Here is a 17,892-nt window from a genome sequence, read left to right on the forward strand (position 1 = left end):
CCCTTTTTACAGCACCAGCTGTAAGTGTTAAGGTCCCAGCCACTTTGAGAGGACAGAAGGTAAGTGTGTAAGGTGAGTCGGTGAGGGGGTAGGATGGGTCAGGGTGGGAGGACGAGCGGTTGGCGGGGGGCCCGAGTGGTCAGGAGTTGGAACTCGGGTGTTTTGGGGAGGGTGGGGTGTTGGTGGTGGGAGGGGTTGGGGTGTAGTCGGGTGGTCAGGGGGGATAGTCAGGGGATGGGCCTAGTCGTGGGGTGAGAAGGGTTTTCAGGTGGTCAGGGAGGTTATTCGGGGAGTCGGGGCGGGGGGTCAGTAGTATAGTTACGCCGGAGTTAGAAGTGGTTTTAATCCTTGTAACTATTCTGCTAAGTAACACGGAACCATCTGAGGTCCCTGACTTTAAATCGGAGTTTCGGAGAGTTCCAGCTGGAGGGTAATTGTCCAGCAGAAACTGAAACTTCCCGGGCACTTCCTGTGCATGGGGACCTCCGAGAAGTCCCCAAGGGCATCATCCGGGTTACTCCCGGGGTGTGATCCCCTGGACAGGAAGGTCTGGGCCATTATAAAAATGTCATTATTGTATTGAAATACATATCAATGGAATAGGGCACCAGTTCCCACTGCTGAACCCCCTGCTTTTAATCAAAAAAATCTTTAAAAGTCCAACACCCTTCATGCTGGTAGCAACTAATTACTGGAGCGACAGTATTCTCAAACCAGGGTTTATGTCCCCGAGCAACTGAACTCTAATTGAAGCCTGTACTTCCACACCCCTCAGCTACTTACTGGGGAAGATCCTGGATCCCTATCCGAAATCAGCCAGCAGTTAACAAAAGGACTGCAGCTTATTACAGTTTTTATTGCAAATGCACAGTAATATTCCACCTTGTTAACAAGAGTGTTTCGCTGTCCTGCAAACCACAACGCTTGCTCCGCCCTCCCACTCCACAGGTGGGATTTACCAGCCCTGCCCGCCGCCAGCATCATCCGGACTTGTAGCTGGGCCGTCGCTACCCCCCCCCGCGGCAGCTCCCTCCACAGCGAGGCTGGAAAATCCCGGCCTACGTTTCTGTTCTGCTGTAGACTTCCTGCTGGGGGACAGGCCGCTGTTCAGTTCCTCACCAATGGGCCTGGGTGATGAGGGGCAGCCGGTTGTTGGACTTCATTACGACCTGGCTCCCTACTTCAAAACAAAAGCTCATTGGCGAGGGGGCATCCCAAGGGCACCCCGAGGTCATGAAAGATTCCACATAAATGCCGGTCCTTTTTTCTCTGCAAGCAGCAACCTCTTGCGTTTGTATAACACCCTTAATATGGTAAAGCATCCCAAATAAAATTAGCCATGTCATGGGGCCCAGATAAGGAGATGCTAGGTAGGCTTTAAGGAGTGTCTTAAAGATGGAGAGATATGTGGAGAGGCTGAGAGGTTGAGGGAGAGAATTCCAGAGCGTCTGGCCCAAGCAGCTGAAGGCATGGTCAGCAATGGCAGAGCAATGAAAGGTGGGGGTGTGGGTCAGAACTGCAGGAGTGCGGAGATCTCGGAGTGTGGAAAACCTGCGGTGGGATTTGAAGATCATGAGAATTTTCTTCGACAAATTTCTGGGGGAGGGGAGAGGGAGTGGGATTGATATTCCTTTTCCTCTCCAATTTCTTCCTCACCCCTTCCACTCAGCAATTCTATGGGCCGGGGGTTTCTGTGAAAATTTCGGTGAGGCTAACAGCACTCACCATTAAACACATGGAAATCGGACAATAGCTTCTGCGGACGGAGACGTGTAGTTAAACATGAAAATCCGGATTTTGTTGCCCAGATGTGCCACTCCTCTGTGAACTGTGCGAAAATGGCATCTCACTGTGTGGCTCGCTCCCTTAATAATATTTCTTTCCCTCTCTTTATTTTGCTTTCGGTACCCGATTTGAAATTGAATTCACTTTTCTAAATTGCACCTGCTGATTGCATTGTTCAGTGATGATTCTTCAATCTGATGGGTTAAGGAAGTTCACAGTTGCTTAGCTTGTAGAGGGCGCTGTGCTGTTTGGCTGCCAGCAACTTGCTGTGCAAAACCCATAGAAAATCTATGGCTAAGTGCAAGTCTAACAAACAGCGCCGCTCATAGAGAAATCCAGCCCATAGTTTTGCTCACTAAAGTACAATTCCATCCTGGTGTCTTGCAATATTACCTGTTAGCACAGTGTTAGGCAGCAAGAATGCTGGTCACTTACCCCTTACACAGAGACACTGCACTTGATTATGGTCTTGGCTGAGAACCAATAGCTTAATTTCAATACAGGATTGAGACTCTCTGGTCTGTATGGCCCACATACAGAGAAAGCAGGTTTTCTTTCTTGTGAATACAGTGCCTGTCAAGAAAGGGGGAAGGTAGCGTTTCCCATTTCAGGCACCCAGTACGAGTGTTAAACTGTGCCAAGTAACATACAGCATGGGGAGGCGATGGTGTGGTTGTATTGCTACTGGACTAGTAATCCAGAGACCCAGGGTAAAGCTCTGGGGAACCTGGGTTCAAATCCTGCCACAGTAGATGGTGGAATTTGAATTCAATAAAAATCTGGAATTAAAAAGTCTAACGATGACCATGAAACCATTGTTGATTGTTGTAAAAACCCATCTGGTTCACTAATGCCCTTTAAAGAAGGAAATCTGCTGTCCTGTATGTGACTCCAGACCCACAGCAATGTGGTTGACTCAGCAATAAATGCTGGCCTAGCCAGTGACACCCACTCCCATGAATGAATTAAAAAAAAACTTGAGGTTTGAGAATAGGAAAAGGCCCATAAAAAACCCTAGTCTCAGTGCCACTAGTCCCACTTTCACTTATTGGTTTTTGCAAGGTGCAGGTTTATTGCAACCTGTGCACATAGTAAGTGAAAAATACTCACACATGCAATAATATACATGATACTCACACACACAAAATATGGACACATACACACAAACAAAAAAAGATATAAACACACATGAATATGCAAACACATGCTTGAATATGTAGTCACACACATAGGGCTGAATTTTTTGCCGGGCGGGTGGGCGGGCCTGACCCAATCTCTGGCGGGCGGGGAGACAATCCCCACTGGAGAAGCGGGCCGCACCGCCATTTTAAGTGGGCGGGCCAATTAAGACCCACCCAGCGTGAAGTCCACCGGGAAGCGCTATGCACTTCCTGTGCGGGCGGGGGGGGATTCCCCGAAAGCGAGTGCGCGCTCTTTCGCACATGCGCACAAAAGAGCGCACGTATCCCTGAGGCTAAGTGCTGCCCCAGGGAGATCACTGAAAGGTTTTCAAACTTTAAAAATAGAAAAATCAAAAAATCATTAACATGTCCCCCTCATGTGACAAGAAGCCAAGAGTTGGAGGAGTGCATCTGCCTGCTCTCTGATGAAGTGGTGTCCACATATGCGCATTTGGAGGTCTCCATAGGAAGGATGGCAGGTGCCATGGAGACCCTGGTCCAACAGAACGCAGAGATTCATGCAGACCTGCATTCCATCACGATAGCCATGGGTGAGTTCCTGTAGTGGCAACATGAGAGGGAAACGGGGCACCTCACCTTCCCTCCAGGCGTGGATGTGGTGCCAGTCAAGCAGTCTGGTTTGTCCTGGACGGTGTCAAGCTGCTTGGGTATTGTGGGAGCTGCACTCATCCAGGCAAGTGGAGAGTGTTCCATCACACTCCTGACTTGTGCCTTGTAGATGGTGGACCGGCTTTGGGGTGTGAGGAGGTGAGCTACTCACCGCAGAATTCCTAACCTCTGACCTGCTCTTGTAGCCACACTATGGCTAGTCGAGTTCATTTTCTGGTCAATGGTAACCCCTAGCAAGTTGATAGTGGGGGATATCATGAAAATATAATAATTCTCATAATATTATTGTGATTTAATGTAAATGTAGGTGGGGTTTGGATAGCTTCTCTCTGCATATATGTGCAGGATTTAATTGAATTGGGATCAGCTAGTCTGGAGGCTTTGAGTCATCAACAAGAAGCTAGGTTTGAAATGCTAAATATGTAAACATGGCTGAAGTTTTAGAATGTGAGGTGTAAGGAAAATTTGCATTTTTAGATAAATTAGGCTAGTTTGAATTTCAAAGAGATGGGAGGATGTTATACCTAGCCCGAAGAAGCTAAGCCAAACAGTGTGTTTATTTTTCCCAAAGGCTACTGATAATATGAACACTATGAAAAGATTTATATTATGACAAAGGTAAAGTTCCAAAGACATATCGGAACAATGAAATTTGCATTAAAAAGGGAGAAACATGTATAAAGGAGATGAGGTTATGTGTCAGAAGAGGAGGCATTTTAAGATCTAACAAGTGTGAAAAGCCTCCAGCCTCTGTGCATCAAGCTGCTGTCTACAGGAACCGAAGCTGAGAAAACTCACTGTGAATATCACTGTCCAGGGTATTGTGTGGCTTTGTCTGGGTCTGTTTAAATCTATTTGTTTTTACTGTTGCCTTAACGGAGGTGTAACTGGGAGCCAGATTAATTAGGGGTTTTAGGAGTTATTATAATGGTAATTTGTAGACCTATGTATGTGCTTGGAATCTTTTCTTTTGTTAATTAATGTTTAAATTAGTTTTCTAAAAACCTCTGAAGTTGTGGTAGTCTTATTACTTCTGAATTCAGGGCACACATCTCGAAATAAAATACAAATTGCAAAACAGTCGTGGCCGCATGGTCAAGTTTCCCTCGTGGATTTAATCCACCAGGTACACGTCACCTTTCACTTCATAGCAGGGATTCAGTGATGGTAATGCCATTGAACATCAAAGGGTGATTGTTAGATTCTCTTCCTGGAGATGGTCATTGCCTGGCACTTGTGCGGCACAAATGTTACTTGCCACTTGTCAGCCCAAGCCTGAACATTGTCCAGGTCTTGCTGCATTTAGACATAGACTGCTTCAGTATCTGAGGATCGTGAGTGGTGCTGAGCATTGTGCAATCATCAGCGAACATCCCCACTTCTGACCTTACGATGGAAGGAAGGTCATTGATGAAGCAGCTGAAGGTGGTTGGGCCTAGGTCACTATCCTGAGGAAACTCCTGCAGTGATGTCCTGGAGCTGAGATGAGTGACCTCCAATAACCACAACCATCTTCCTTTGTGCTAGATATGACTCAAAGCACCGGTGAGTTTTCCCCGATTCCCATTGACTCCAGCTTTGCTAGGGCTCCTTGATGCCACTCTCAGTCAAATGATATCAAGAGCAGTCACTCTCATCTCACCTCTGGAGTTCAGCTGTTTTGTCCATGTTTGAACCAAGGCTGTAACGGGGTCAGGAGCTGAGTGACCCTGGTGGAACCAGACTGAGTGTGCGAGCAGGTTATTGCTAAGCAAGTGCCAATTGATAGCACTGTTGATGATCCTTTCCATCACTTTACTGATGAACAAGAGTAGACTAATGGAGCGGTAATTGGCCGGGTTGGATTTTTAAAAAATTCATTTACGGGATGTGGGTATCGCTGACTAGGCCCTCATTTATTACCCACCCCTATTTGTCCTTGAGAAGGTGGTAGTGAGCTGCCTTATTGAACCACTGTAGTCCCTGTGGTGCAGGTATCCCAACAGTGTCCTGCTTTTTGTATACAGGACATACCTGGGCAACTTTCCATATAGCTGGGTAGATGCCAGTGTTGTAGCTGTACTGGAACAGCTTGGCTAGGGGCGCGACAAGTTCTGGAGCACAAGTACTATTACCAGAATATTGTCAAGGCCCATAGCCTTTTCAGTAGCCAGTGCCCCAGCCGTTTCTTGATATGACATGGAGAGAATTGAATTGGATGAAGACTGACATCTGTGATACTGGGGACACCCGGAGGAGGCCGAGATGGATCATTCACTCAGCACTTCTGGCTGAAGATTGTTGCAAATGCTTTGGCCTTATCTTTTGCACTGATGTGCTGGGCTCCCCCATTGTTAACGATGGAGATATTTGTGGAGCCTCCTCCTCCATTGAATTGTTTAGTTATCCAGCACCATTCACGTCTGGGGGCCACAGCGCCTTATATGGCAGGACTACAGAGCTTAGATCTGATCCGTTGGCTATGGAATTGCTTGGCTCTGTCTATCACTTGCTGCTTATGCTGTTTGGCACACAAGTTGTCCTGTGTTGTAGCTTCACCAGGTTGACACCTCATTTATCGGTATGCCTGATGCTGCTCCTGGCATGCCCTCCTGCACTCTTCATTGAACCAGGGTTGATCCCCTGGCTTGATGGTAATGGTAGAGTGGGGGATATGCCAGGCCATGAGGTTACAGATTGCGTTCGAGTACAATTTTGCTGCTGCTGATGGCCCACAGTACCTTATGGATGCCCAACCTTGAATTGCTAGGTCTGTTCAAAATCTATCCCATTTAGCACGGTGGTAGTGCCACACAACACGATGGAGGGTATCCTCAATGTGAAGGCGGGACTTCGTCTTCACAAGGACTGTGGGGTGGTCACTCCTACCCATATTGTCATGAACAGATGCACCTGCGGCAGGCAGGTTGGTGAGGATGAGGTCAAGTTATTTTTCCCTCTTGTTGTTTCCTTCACCATGTACTGCAGAACCAGTCCTTTAAGACTTGGCCAGATTGGTCAGTAGTGGTATTACTGAGCCTCTCTTGGTGATGGATATTGAAGTCCCTCACCCATAGTACATTCTGCACCCTTGCTTCCTTCAGTGCTTCCTCCAAGTGGTGTTCAACATGGAGGAGCACTGATTCATCAGCTGAGGGGATGGGGGTGTGGTGATGGTAGTCTCTGGGACATGATCTGTAAGGTATGATTCCGTGAGGATGACTACGTCAGACAGTTGCTTGACTATTCTGCGAGACAGCTCTCCCAAATTTAGCACAAGCCCCAAGATGTTAGTAAGGAGGGCTTTGCAGGGTTGACAGGGCTGGTTTTGCCATTGTTGTTTCCACTACCTAGATTGATGCCGGGCGATCCATTCGATTTCATTCCTTTCTACTGACTTTTCAGCGGTTTGGTACAACTGAGTGGCTTTCTAGGCCATTTCAGAGGGCATTTAAGAGTCAGCCACATTGCTGTGGGTCTGGAGTCACATGTAGGCCAGACCAGGTGAAGACAACAGATTTCCTTCCCTAACCAGATGGGTTTTTATGCCAATCAGCAATGGTTTCATGGTCATTATTACACTTTTAAGTCCAGATTTTTATTGAATTCAAATTCTGCTGGGGTCTCTGGATTACCAGTCCAGTGACAGTACCACTATGCCATCACCTCCCATCCTCCACCCTTACTCCTTCCTCCCCCGGACTCCTTCCCCCGCAAACATCTTCCTCCCAGACTCCTTCCCACATCCAAACTCCTTCCCCACTCCGAACTCCTTCCTTTTCACCTTCCTCCCACCTTACACCTACCTCCCTAGTTGCTGTATTTTCCCCGTGACACCCTCCTCCCCCTGTACTCCCTCCCCTCCGACACCATCGATGCCCCCGTCCTAACCTCACCGCCCCCATGACACTGTTTTTTCCCACATTCCCAACCTTGCCCACACCCTCCCACCACCCATCCCACCAGTTCACCTTCCTCTTCCAGTAAAAAGTAGCCCTTCCTCTACCAGTTGTACCGACACCTTCCTCTCCACCCTCTTGATGATCATCTGTAGCAGACCATGGCCAAGACACTGATGTCCCGAAGCAGACCCTCAACGGTGACCTTCCACTTTCCGTGAGCTGCTTCACAGCGGAGTCATGTCCATGAGAATACACCCAGCATGCAGTGCACATTCCTCCAGGGTCCTGTTGCTGTCGGGCCCCAGCATCTTCTGTTCCTCGGATGTCCGTGGTCTAAGCAAGGCCCTGACGGTAAGTCCCAACTTCGGCACGTCACACCTGTCAAGACGTGTTGTGCGCCACCATGTTTCCCTGCTGATGTGGGCGGTAAATCTGACATAGGGGGTGGGGCGGGGATGATTTCGGCGAGCAGGGCTTATAATGATACGCAGATGTATTAAAATACGGCGGTGGGAAACGCGGTCCACCATTGATTGGCGGAGCGGACAATTCCAAACTGGTTTCACGACGGTGCGAAACCAATTTTTGGCCTTCCCGGCCAAATCGTCCGCTCACGCCCGTCATGACGCCCCAACGCCAACAGGCATGGAAAGTTCCGCGCAGGGACACAGGCTTAGGGACAGGCACACAGACACAGACAGGGACACAGGCCGGGATTTTCTGGCCCTGTCGTGGTGGGGTCCGCCCCGGCGGATTCGGCGGCCCAGCCACAAGTCCGTTGGCTTTCAGCAGGACCAGGCGGTTCCGGCGGTGGGCGAGACAGTCGGACAGACAGAGACAGCCGGACAGACAGAGACAGTCGGACAGACAGAGACAGTCGGACAGACAGAGACAGCCGGACAGACAGAGACAGTCGGACAGACAGAGACAGTCGGACAGACAGAGACAGTCAGACAGACAGAGCAGTCGGACAGACAGAGACAGTCGGACAGACAGAGACAGTCGGACAGACAGAGACAGTCGGACAGACAGAGACAAACATGTATATACAGATACATGAGCAGGTTCCGGCCTCCGTGTGAAAAGTAAACGGGTGAAAGAAATCAGTTCTTCAGTTCTTATTTGGCCTCAATGACACTGCTATAAGAGAATAAGGCAAATTACTATTTTCTATATTAAAATAGAACATATTTATTCTATAATAAATAGAACTTTTTAATTCCATTAACCAGGTGTTTTAATATCGATAAATATTATATAGATAATATATACCTATATAGATTAAAACATATCAGCCTGAAACCAACAGAGGGAGAAGTTAGGGGGACTCGGCTATGGATCCTACTTGCACGACAGTAAATTTTCATTGTGAAATTGTCGGGAGGCAGAGACAGTTTTTGATACAAAATTTCAAACACTAATGCTGGAATCTTCCAGCCCGGTTGGTTTCAGGCATCATGGCGGGCACAAGGTTGGGGGGGGGGGTTGCGGAACAATATGGCGAGAAGGCCAAAAATCGGTTTTACGGCAAACAAGGCACGTTTCCCACCACTGCACGTCGGGAACCTAACTTCATCGTAGCGTTCCTGGGCTGCAGGGATTGAGAAGTGTGCGCGCGCAGCGGCAGTCTAAACATGGCGCCCTGCGTGAGGAAGCGGCGAATGCAGACAAACAGCCAGACTTCATGTGCCAAAGGTCAATGAGGTTCAAAAAAAGAGCGGTTTTTGGGCGTTTTTGGTTCTCGGGTTTATGGATAAAGGATACGCGAGTTGTGCTCAACAACTGAGCATCCGCAGCTTTCGGGTAGAGAATTATAAAGATCCACAACCCTCTGAGTGAAGAAATTTCTCACCAACTCAGTCCTAAATGGCTGACACCTTATCCAGAGGCTATGGCCCCCTAGTTCCAGACTCTCCAGCCAGGGGAAACATCCTGACAGCCTCTACTCCGTCAAGGCCTTCCAGAATTTTATACGTTCCACTGAGATCGCCGCTTAGTCTTCTAAATGCCGGAGAATACAGGCCCATTCAACTCACCTTCTCAACAAAAACAAAGAGAATAACAGCCCCTCAAACCAACAGACCCAGTGGTGGTGGTGGCACAGTGGTATTGTCATTATTTTCCATATTACTCTATTTACTATTACTCTATATTACTATATTTATCCAGAGACCCAGGGGAATGCGTTGGGGGTCCTGGGTTCGAATCCCACCACGGCACATGGTGAAATTTGAATTCAGTAAAAATCTGGAATTGAAAGGCTAATGATGACCATGAAACCATTGCTGATCGTCATAAAAACCCACCTGGTTCACTAGGGAAGGAAATCTGCCGTCCTTACCTGGTCTGGCCTACATGTGACTCCAGACCCACAGCAAGATGGTTGACTCTTAAATGCCCTCTGAACAAGGGCAATTAGGGATAGGCAATAAATGCTGATCTAGCCAGCAACACCCACAACCAATTAAATTGTTTGCAATGTAATGGGCACTCACAGCCTGCAGGGAGCTGAGTAACCAATAGTAAAGGCCCCCAAAAAACTCCTGAAAGTTTCAACCTGGAGTCTTGCCATGACATCAATGTAAAATTCCAACACATTTATTGCAAGTAATTAGACTCCAACTACTCCACACAACCACTTTCTCATCTAAAGCCTTGTCTGAAGTTTGTGGAATTCCTGCTGCCTAGTTCTACAAACACGGGTTTGAGTTAAATAAGCTGCTGACAGCCACTTATGCTATCCATTTCCCATTCTTCCAGGAACTTTAAAAAGTGCAGATCACATCCCTTCCATGTTTCTTCTCACTAATGAGAACATGTCCCATTCTGTCAGCCTCCCTTACTTAATTGTGATTCAAAATCCCCACTTCTTTTCTCTGAACTCTACCTAGTGCATCAATCTTATTTTGAAGGTAGGCTGCCCCAAACTGCACACAATATTAGAAAAATGGACAAGTTACATCAGGTTAAGATAACTCGCCAGAGCTTCTAATTAAATGTTCTTGAGGTGAATCTCTGAACATGGGCATTTAACAGGGGGACTTTCAATGCCCAGGGAAATAACAATATATTTAAGTTTTAACTCCAATTAATTAGTACTTAGCCAGCCATGTGATTTAACTCCAATCTTAGCAAATGTGTAACATGAAGTATACCATATGACAAATTACACAATTGAAGACAACACTGAACATGTGTTACAATGACCTTGACATGTGAAAAACTGCTTGTGCTATATTGAAGTGACCTGCGGGTCCTGTAGACGTGTTAAACCCTCAGATTGATAATGCCCAGTCCCTCAAAGGATCAGGTACCTCATTGCAGATGTTAACCCCAGAAGTGCCAACACGACTAACTCAACACCTTGAATCAAATACAGTCATGTACAGACTGCGACCTTAATTCCTGTGTTCAAATTTCAAAGAATATCATTGATGAGTGATGGCCTTTAACGTCAGGAATGCTGTATCTTACAAATGTACTTTTTAATGTTCACTATTACTATTCCAAAAGACTCCTAGAGGTGAGTTACTATAAAGCACACACACGTTCACACTAATACACACCTGAAAGACGAGACTAAAACCCATACAGGAAGCCCTGTTACACATGTTCGCTGGGCTCAGCTGGTATCATTCTCAGTTTTGAGTCCAAAGGTTGTTGGCTGTAATCTCAGCCAGCAATTCAAAGCAGGCATGTGGGTTAAAGATCCCCTGCCATAATTCGAAGAACACCGGGGTGTTCGCTAGCTTTTGAGGATCGCATTCCTCCTCAACTACCTAGGAGGACAGATTCACAGCGGACTCACGGGAATATCTCCCACTTCCCCTCAAAGTTGCACACCATCCCGAATTGGGCACTAATTGCTATTCCTTCACCGTCAATGGGTCAAAATGCTAGCATGCATTACCTAATAGCATTGTGGGAGCACCTTCATCAAACAGATTGCAGCGGTTCAAAGAGGGGGGTGGGGTGACGACTCACCATCACCTTCTCAAGGGTAATTAGGATGGGGCAATACACATTGGCCTAGCCAGCGACGCCCACGTTTCACAAGCGAACAAAACATTTTTTTTAAGACAAAGAACTCCGCCAGAAATAGATAGGCTGGCCATTCATTTCTTTGCTGTTGTGGGCAGATTGCCTATTGCTGTTGCCAACAGAGCAACAGTGGATGCATGTCAAAACTAATTCATTGCTGGCAACATTTGCAGCATTCGGAGGATGTGACAAGGTGCTATTTAAATATAAGCTGCTTCCAATTCATTGTTTCCTCCAAGTTCCCATGGATACAGCTCACTATCATCTGGTCCTGAAAGCCAGGAGAGCTGCACAGTCTTCAGCTATTATTATTTAATAATACTGCTCAGGGATTAGGCACCAGGAGGCGAGCTAGCTTCATTCTTAGCTGCATGCAATCATTCTTTAAAATCATGTTTTAAAACATTACACATGTTTCTAAAGACAGCAATGTAATAATCAGCCAATTGGAGGCACTTTTCAAACTGTATCCATCATCCACAACCATTTTTAGCTTCTTAAGGTCTTGGATTCACTTTCCTTTTTAAAAAAAAATTTCATAAATTAAAAATTATAGAAAGGATTTCAGGTTCCTACAGTCACTTTTAAATAGAAACGTATCCGGTCGCCTGGTGTATCTTGTACCTTTGTGGCTTCTTAGAAAATAAATAAAAAGAAAACAGTCCGTAAAGCAACACTTTTATAAAATGGCAATTTTAGTGTCACAGACTCACTATATTTGCTGCGTCTGATCTCATCGGGTGATACCGGCCGCAGCTTTCGCTCAGACTTAATTTCTTCTAATATTCTTTCGTGAAGACTCCGAGGGCGCGGTGGATGCGGCTTTAGTTTCCTTGCAGATGCCTGTGCCCCAGAGAAAATAACAACAGTTAAAAGATCTGACTGGAGAAAGGTGCAAAGAGGAAGATTTACAAGGGATGGCATCGGAACTGAGAGATTCCAGCTTTCGGGAAAGACTGAACAGGCTGGTGTTATTTTCGTTAGACAAGAGCACGCTTAGAGTTGACCTGATAGAGACTTTTTTTTTTAAATTATGAAAAGGTTGGATAGGGTCGATGTGGAGAGAATGGCGGAATCTTCCCGGACCCGGAGGAGAGAATTTGGAGGTGGGGCCGGGAGCAAAGTTTGAACTCGCGTGTCAGGTCGGCTCCCCGAAGTGTTACTGACTCCGAGCAATCTTTCCGATGGTAGGCTCAATATGCCTGGGGTTACCCGCCCAGCAGTGGCAGGTAGGCAATTAAGGGAGAATTGGGGGAAAGTTGCCAACATTACTGGGATCTTCCCAGCGTCTGATCAGCCCCCCGCTGAGTCAGGAGGTGGCAGGGTCATTGCTGCCTTCTGTCAATGGCCCCATGAATGTGCCGCAAAGGCCTCAGCCATAACCCCCATCTTGTGGAGGGGTTTCTCCTCCGCACTGATGACCCTAACAAACTGTGGGCCTTCCATTATTTTCAAATATTAATCAGGCTTCCAAGGGCACCTCCATTTTGAGATGCCCTCACGCTATCCTACCTGCCTCAGCAGTGCCCACCTCTGCCAGTGGAGCTGCTGCCCATCAAGTGCTGCAGGCCCTCCTATTGGATCTTCTACCTCAGGAACCCACCCATCGTCCTTAATGGGACAGTCAAAGCAGAAATGCCCTGGTCAGTTTCTAACTGTCAGTGCACCTCTGACCCTCGTGGGGTTGGAACTAGAAATGGTCCGGACACCTGAAATTTTTCAAAGGCTATAAGATTCCATGCTGCGATCCCACTTGTGAGAGAATCCAAAATTACGGGTCATGAGTAATAAATCCAATAGGGAAATGAGGAAATATTTCTTTACTTAGAGAGTGAATAGAATGTGGAATTCGCTGCCACGGGAAGTAATTGTGGTGAGCAGCTTAGATACTTTCAAAAGGAAACTAGGTACTAGATCTGCATCTGAAGTGCTGTAACCTGCAAGGCTACAGACCAGGTGCTGGAAAGTGGGATTAAAATGAGCGGCTAGTCTCTTTTTTCTCTTTTCGGCCAGTGCAGACACGATGGGCTGAATGGCCTCTTTCTGCCCCGTAACTTTTCTATGGTTCTGCGGAATAGAAAGGCTGAGACGAGATAGATAAAACGGGAGGAAACGCTTGTGGAGCATAAGCCTATTTGGCCGAACTGAACTGTCTGTTTCTGTGCTGCATCTTCTAATTCTATGTGTAACCAGCAGCAATTGTAACATCCAGGGGCAGAATTTTTGGGTCAGCATTGCGGGCGCACGCCCAACCCAATCTAACGCAAAATCGCAGGGCAAGCGTCCCAATGCCATCCTGTGCTCAAGTGCCATTTCGGTCGGTGGGCACACGCAAAAATCGGAAGCTCACCAGCCAACAATTAAGAAGCCTATTAAGGTCATTAAAGTTGTAATTGTCTCTGATTTTTCGTGGTCCTTCCAACCTTTTCATGAAACCTCATTCAAAGGCGGGATGAGGTTTCCATTATTAAATGAAAAAAAATAAATAAAAATCCGTGGACAGCATTTTTTATCATGTGTATGCTCAGGGGATGGATTGTGATGCTTGGGACATTTGTTTCCTGACTTTACAAACTTTATTCAGCTGTTTTCAAGTCTTCAGCTCCCTGAGGCAGCTCTCTGCCTTCGGGGAGCTTTCATTCAGCGCTCGCCCACGTCCGCATTTATATCAGAGCCCGCCCTCCTCCCGCCCGCACCAGCGGCACTGAATATTTCAGCGCATGCTTCAGTGAAGTTGTGGTCTGGGGCTGATCGCAGTTAGTAGTCTGTTCCCCGGCGGATCCCCTACCCGCCGATCACGCCCGCCCACCAACCTAAAAATTCTGCTCCAGGTGATCATTATTTCATGATATTGTTAAGACCCTCATGGAAACTAATAACTTTTAAAAAGAGATGAATTTCTCAGAAACTGAAGGAAAGAACCAAATGTCAAGATATCATATCTTAAGACTTTAACTTTAACAAACAAACTAAAATCAACATAGATCAAACGTTATTTAACAGGCAAATAATATAGTGAACGAAAGAAAAGGTTATTTTGCATTAACTACATAATGCAACCAAAATCGGTATTACAAAACCCTTTCACTGTGAGCCAGGCTGCTAGCAGATGTGTAGCATTACAGGAACAATCACTCTAAGTTCCCCAGCAGGTTCACTCTTCACGCCACACCAGATTGAAACTTCCAGTATCCTTCGACAATCATTCCCCTCCTGTTCCAGTTTTCCAGAAATGATTTTCACCAGCAAGGCACACCTTGACGAATCTCTATTCCTTAGATCTTCAAGATCCTCGTCCGTTCTGTTCCCTTCCTTCCGAACAGAAGCTGACCTCTCACAAGCGTCCTGCTTGGTTGTTAACATAAAATAATTCTTCCCTGCTCTTCATAGCAGTAGCTCCTTTGTTTCTCTGCTTCTCAAACAGCAGCAATCCTTTTTCTGTGAGATATTGTGAAAAAGGTTAAAAACTGCCACACTCATCTTAATGGGTTTCTCTTCGAGTTTCTCTCCCCATGGCAATACGATCACATGGGCATGTTTCCAGGATAAGGCGTTTATCCAGAATTCTCTGTTTTAGGTGAGTGAAAGGTACATTTTAAAACATAACCGTCTTGTAAAGTTCAGCGTTCATGACAACATGTCATGAGGCACGACTCAAAGGGACTATTGACAAATATATAATATTGCTTATTAGACTTAAAATGTTCTTTTACTGTTTGTATACTATATATTATATTTAATTAAGAGGAAGCTAAATAAATGCATGAGGGAGAAAGGAACAGAGGGATATGTTGATAGGGTTAGATGAAGTAAGGTAGGGAGCAGCATGTGTGAAGCATGAACTCAAGCAAACACCTGTTGGGCTGAATGGCCTGTTTCTGTGCTATAAATGCTACGTAATTATTGCATTTCATCATAAAGAGACTTGTATTTATATAGCGCCTTTCACAACCACCAGGCATCCCAAAGTGCTTTACAGCCAATTAAGCACTTTTGAGTTCTAATTAACTGGTGTAATGTAGGAAAGGCAGCAGCCAAATTGCTCTAAGCTAGCTCCAACAATATGATAATGACCAGATAATCTGTGTTTGTGGTGCTGGTTGGGGGATAAATATTGGTCAGGATAACTCCCCTGCTCTTCTTCAAAATAGTGTCCTTTTTTGTCCCCCCCCGCCCCCCCGAGAGGGCAGACAGGGACTTGGTTTAATGCATCAGCTGAAAAATGGCAGCTTCAATAGTGTAGCACTCTCTCAGTACTGCACTGGGCATCAGCCTTGATTTTTTTTTGTGCTAAATGTTGTTACACTTGAATTGACTTTAAATACACTCCTTGGGGAGTCAGTAGCTTAATAAATGTAAATTGGTTTGACAAGCACAAACTCCCTTACTGCTTACTCCAGGGGACAAGTCAAACATCTTCAATGCCTTCTTCACATTTAAAATTCCAGTCAGAGAAGTCATTAAGTAAATTACAGAAAGCTCAAGTAACTTTCTGAGCGTATGATTCACATTCATGGTTTATACTGTCACCCAGGCTTATCAGACTGCCTTGCAAGTCAACCATGGCTGCCCTGCATTCTAACAAGATCTGCGACACTCACGGGGTTTAATGGAGGTCTTGAGCGAATAAAGTCCAGGATCATTTCGTGGGCACTTTTTTTCAGTTTGGGAGGGATGTTGCCGTTAACCTGCAGCAGAGGAATGCGAATTAGTCACAGAAATCGTTCCATCTTTTCAAACAGATCATTACTACATCAAGGAGTTGTAAAGGAGCACTTGGGATAGGATATCCCCTAGATATACGGAGCTCATGGAGTGGAATCCCAATGGATTCGTCTGACAGGCAGAGCAAAAGAAATGCCACAAGAAACAAGTCTCTTCGCCAGGAGTGCAAACTGAAAAAATAATTATCCAAAATATCTAACCTGCCATGGATAAGTTTTCTGTGTGTATCAGCCCAGAATCTCCTGCAACAACAGTGACATAGGCCAGAAATTTTGCCATCAAAGCGCATCGATCTCTCCATTGCTAATTTATTCCAAAATTTCCTGGCTTTCCAATTAGAATTGGAAATTAGCACGGCTGCAAATCAGGAGTGACACAGTTGCTCTTTTCCAGCCAGTTGAGGTTCTCAAACCTTACTCCCACTCCGCCCCTGGCATGTTTGATGGCAAGGGGGGCATGTAAAATAAAGTGGGCTGCTAGCCCACCGCTGCCTTCCTGCCCACTCCCGACCTGTCCCCAATATTACAAGGGGCGGGTCGGCATCCGGCCGCCCGCCCACCCTCAGGCCTACTGAGGTCCTTAAGTGGACATTTAACTGCTTCTGAAGGGCCTCATTCCGCCTCGGGCACAATTTTTCAATCTGTGGGGGAAGGTGGGCAGCCCGGCAGCTTTCACTGCATGGGCTTCTGTCAGGCAACACCCCCCCAAGATGGTAACCCCGCTTTGTCTCTCCCATCCGACCTCTCTAACAAGACCCCCTACCTCCTCCCCCACCTCACTGGGGTCTCACAGCCTTGCCACCCAAAATCCCCAGACTTGCCCAAGTCCGCTGTCCACCTTCTCTTCTCGGTGACTGTCTGTAGTTCCAGCAGTGGCCACTACTCTCTGCTGCTGGGACTATAGAGCTGACAGCCAATCAGATTCACCAGCAGCTCTCTATGGCGGGACTTTCTGTCCATAAGGGGTGGAAGGCCCATTCTCACTCTGTTCAGGATGCCCCCAGTGTATTATCATTGTGGGGCAGCTGGATTACTGGTTGGCATGTTGCTGACCAACCTTAAGTTTGGGAGGGGCGAGTAATCTGTTTACCCTCATAAAATCCACCCCAATGTAGTGAATAGCCGTACAGAGTTGATTCTCTTTAAAATCAACAATTCAAGCCCATATTATTCAACATGATCACACACGTTCAGCACAAGCGTATGTGATTTCCAAATTCTGCAAATGTACAAACAGGCCATCCTTTAGAACCTTAATAACATATGTCCCAATTTTCACTGTTCCTAATATTTAAAACTCTATCAGATAACAATAACAATTTGTATTTAAATGGTGCCTTTGACGCAAGTCCCAAGGCAGTTCACAAGAGCATTTGACACTGAGTCACATAAGGAGATATTAGGACAGGTAACCATAAGTTTGGTCAAAGAGGCATGGTATAAGGAGCATTATTAGAACTGCATATGTATTCAAAAGGGTCATTAATTCAATCTCCATCATAGAAACATATCAGATGTCAACAAATACTCGGCTAGAATATATCATGAATGAATCTTTTCATTACCCTGCAAGTTGTTAAAATCATCAGAAACATCACACTGCAAGCTGCCTGGGGTTTAAGAGTTAGAATATATTTTCCTTTTAACTAT

General features: G+C 46.2%; 1 protein-coding gene across 5 annotated transcripts in view; it reads right to left on the reverse strand.

The window, feature by feature from the left end:
* The window catches only part of LOC144680000 (protein spire homolog 1-like), a 276,542-nt gene that overhangs the window by 65,933 nt on the left and 192,717 nt on the right, over positions 1–17,892 (reverse strand). For all 5 annotated transcript variants that reach the window (XM_078541063.1, XM_078541067.1, XM_078541065.1 and 2 more), the window contains 2 exons: positions 16,120–16,206; positions 12,232–12,361 (listed from right to left, as the gene is read on the reverse strand). In XM_078541063.1, coding sequence (XP_078397189.1) covers positions 12,232–12,361; positions 16,120–16,206 — 217 coding nt within the window. The remainder of the gene's footprint in view (positions 1–12,231; positions 12,362–16,119; positions 16,207–17,892) is intronic.

Source organism: Cetorhinus maximus, chromosome 4 (genome assembly GCF_964194155.1).
Source record: "Cetorhinus maximus chromosome 4, sCetMax3.hap1.1, whole genome shotgun sequence".
NCBI lineage: Eukaryota > Metazoa > Chordata > Chondrichthyes > Lamniformes > Cetorhinidae > Cetorhinus > Cetorhinus maximus.